The sequence below is a fragment of the Limulus polyphemus genome, unplaced genomic scaffold, assembly GCF_000517525.1.
Source record: "Limulus polyphemus unplaced genomic scaffold, Limulus_polyphemus-2.1.2 Scaffold2686, whole genome shotgun sequence".
Lineage (NCBI taxonomy): Eukaryota > Metazoa > Arthropoda > Merostomata > Xiphosura > Limulidae > Limulus > Limulus polyphemus.
The window spans coordinates 126,974-130,577 of NW_013668296.1; the positions used below are offsets into that span (position 1 = coordinate 126,974).

The 3,604-nt window shown below is 34.2% G+C and overlaps 1 protein-coding gene across 2 annotated transcripts in view; it reads right to left on the bottom strand.

Annotated features, from left to right (window-relative positions):
• Positions 1–3,604, bottom strand: part of LOC106467634 (zinc finger protein 25-like) — a 58,651-nt gene that overhangs the window by 36,635 nt on the left and 18,412 nt on the right. For both annotated transcript variants that reach the window (XM_013928000.2, XM_013928001.2), the window contains exon 2: positions 150–410. In XM_013928000.2, the coding sequence (XP_013783454.1) occupies positions 150–386 (237 nt within the window). In that variant the 5' untranslated portion in view covers positions 387–410. The remainder of the gene's footprint in view (positions 1–149; positions 411–3,604) is intronic.

The window sequence follows — 3,604 nt, forward strand, 5'->3', positions numbered from 1 at the left end:
ATTATTTATCTTAAATTTCCTCAGTTAAAAAAAAAAATTTTAATTGGTAAAAAAATCTCCCTGAGAAAAGTAATTATTATTAATTGCAGAAACAAATTCAAACAAAACAACTATTAAATTAATTTCATGTCTACTTCAACAATGAATACCTCTAGGTTCCTTCTGCAAGCATTTTCATGTCTTTTGAGAGAGGCAGGTGTGGTAAGCTCCCGACTACAAATTTCACACTTCAGTTGCTTTTTCAGAGGTACAGAACTTGAATCTTTTTTCCTAGCACTTTTAGGTTGTGACTTTGATTTTGAATGTTTTTTTATGTGAGCTTGTAGTTTCACCTTACTAGGAAATGCCAAGTTACACTGTTTGCAACTAAATTGCTTGGGAGGCATGATGAGTATTTATAATATTGTGACCTAGAAAAAAGGAAAAACAGAAATTTTCATGAAGCAAACAAATTTATTTGACACCACACAACTCAAAGTTTATATATATATCACTGTTTGCACTTCTAGCATCATATATTCATTTCAAATTTTTTATTTTATTACATTCAGTACAATCTTGAATAGCTTGAATTTTTGCAAACTTTTAGTACTTTACATATGCAATAAAAGAAAAAATAATACATTCACGTCTATTATTTACTACAACTACCTCCAAAATTGAATCTTTTTTTACTTTAACTTTACAGTCTTAAATTACAACATGTAGCATTAATTTTCATGTGCCTATATTGATATTTATAAAATAAAACACTTTATCCTATGTACAAGTCAAAATTATTTAATATTTTTTTCTAATTAACTGACCACTTTCTAAAAAAACTGATATAGTCACCATATGTGCACTTAACATTAAAAATGTCAAAGTGTTACCAAAAGCACTTGTCTATGTGCATCTGGTTTATTGTATGGTTGTCAAACCTTCACTAAACCACTGCCATGTACCTGGAATTTTATACCACCATGAAGAGAGGCTATTCCTCTACAAAATCCTAAAATTAACCAAATACAAGTTTCATGTAAATAATAAAATATTAAAATGAGTATTTCATTTTTTATTGTGTTTCCTAAAAATAAACTTGACACTGGGAGAACTGCTTATCTGTAAATGTGGCAATGAAATAGTTGAGGAACATAAAAAGTACCCAAGTGATCAATAACACTGTCGTTCATTAAACTTGGAGAATAAATAACAAGTCATATCTTGAGTAAAGTTAACAACTGCTTTGATTATCAACACACTGGTGACTCGGTTATTAGTGGATGGAAATTTGATAGATAGTTGGGGGCCGGCTGTCACTAAGCTAATGATTATCAACACACTGGTGACTCGGTTATTAGTGGATGGAAATTTTATAGATAGTTGGAGGCCGGCTGTCACTAAGCTAATGATTATCAAGGAGCACTAGCATTTTTTTCCAGTTGAAAATTCAAGTGATTATGAAAATATAGACCTGTATAAATTATTAGAAAACAAAAGCTGGGTGCAAACAAAACATTTATGGTAAACACCATAATACAATAATCGATCCATGTTCTTAGTGGCTCATTATTCTCATGCATCCTTTAGTGAGATTCTCCAAGGTCAAATAGTAAATAAAAACAGCTCTTTCAATCAGTGTTTCAGTTTTCTATAATCTATTTCATTCATCCCTGCAAGAATTCTTATCACAAAACAGAAAAAAAAATAAAATAATGAAATAATACAAACACTGGTCATGCTAATCTTTAATTAAAATATTATATTTTTTAAAACCCAGTCTGTGAGTCAGGGAGACCTTTGGTGGGTTGATTTCCAAACAAAACTTTCTCTTGGTAGTTTCTTTCAAATTCTGAATAGAAATTTGAACTTTTAATATCAAAAATTTGAACTGCCAACCAGCAAATTCATGAGTTTCCAAATGATGAGGGAGTAAAACCTCATACTCAAATCAAAACTCCCACACCAAATATGGTAATGGCTTCACATGTTGAGCAATACAAGACCTTGCTTTTTAAGAGGTACCCACTTAACTTATGAACAATGTGAAGTTTTGAAACATCTATTATCCCACAAATAGCTGTTTCAAAACTTCAATACAAGACCTGGTTCCTCAGCCCCATAATACCATTTTTTCCCATGGTTTTCATGAATTTTGTTAGTGGAGACGTCAGACACAGGCTTAGTGAAGCTTACTTGTCACAATAACGTGGCTAAGTGCTGTACTTTCCTGAACATGAACTCTGCATCTTCGCAGCCAAACACTAATGAGAGGAGAGTTCTTTTGTTAGTGAAGTATAGTTTTTTTTTTTACATTTACAGATCAGACCCTCTATCAGAATACATTTTTTTTTGGTTCTTACTTGAATATCAGAAACCATGGCATTCCATCTGTACCCCACTTGTTCCCTCAAATTAGCTCCTTGAGTCACAGACTGAGTGTTAAATGCCTTCTAAAAAATGTGTTTTCATTCATAAAGCCTACTTTTTCTTAGATACTGTATCAAAATAGTTATTTTTTGATGTAAAAAATTTCAGATGAACTAGTTTAACACAGAAACAGTAATATATCACCTACTGCCTAACATACAATCTTCAGACATATGCACAGTAGTACATGGGATACTGTACATCTCTAAAGCTACGGGTTATGATCGTGCACTTTTCTAGATGTGTTATTCCATATAATGCAACATCGTTTTACATGTTCATAAGCTTGTTTACAATAGTGTTTGAGCCTTAAATGTTGTATCAATAAGTATGCAGTTACTCAAACACTTTGTAATCAACCAAGGGAAATAAGTTTGATGTCTACCCTCTAATTTAATTTCATGAAGAAGTGACAGAACCAAATAAAAATTGTTTGTTTCTTTAGGGCAAAGCCACACTGATCTATCTGTTGTGTACACCAAAGGGATACCCCTCCACTGAAAGACACACATTGCAAAAGGGGAAGTGAAGGGTGGCTGGTTTTGTGAAGAGATGAGTATCTATCCAAAATGCATTTTAAGGAAAATGTTGAGTGCAATTTTAAGGCTGCTCAACCATCCTATTATCCCAGGAGGCCATGTATGTAAGTGTGACTATGGCACCACATCAAGCCATATAGTTCAACCATCCTATTATCCCAGGATGCCATGTATGTTAAGTGTGACTATTGCACTACATCAAGCCATATAACTCAACCATCCTATTATCCCAGGTGGCAATGTATGTTAAGTATGACTATGGCACTACACCAAGCCATATAGATCAACCATCCTATTATCCCAGGAGGTCAGGAGGCCATGTATGTTAAGTGTGACTATGACACTACATCAAGCCAGGTAGTAGGTGAGAAATATCAAACACCCCCTGCAACTTGGTACTGGGTAAATTAGTTCTCCCACTCCACTAGAAGAAATTGGAGGGAAGGATTCACACATGGAACAACATGGACTGAATAGAAATAATCTCATAATCTGCATAAGGTCAAACACTGAGCAGGAACCAGCTGATTGAGTTTTTAACTTGCATGTGCAGTATGGCTTGAAAGGTGTGTGTGTGTGTGTGTGTGTGTGTGTGTGTGTGTGTGTGTGTGTGTCGTGAGTACGTCGACCGAAGGCGACGACGGAGGGGTAGTAGG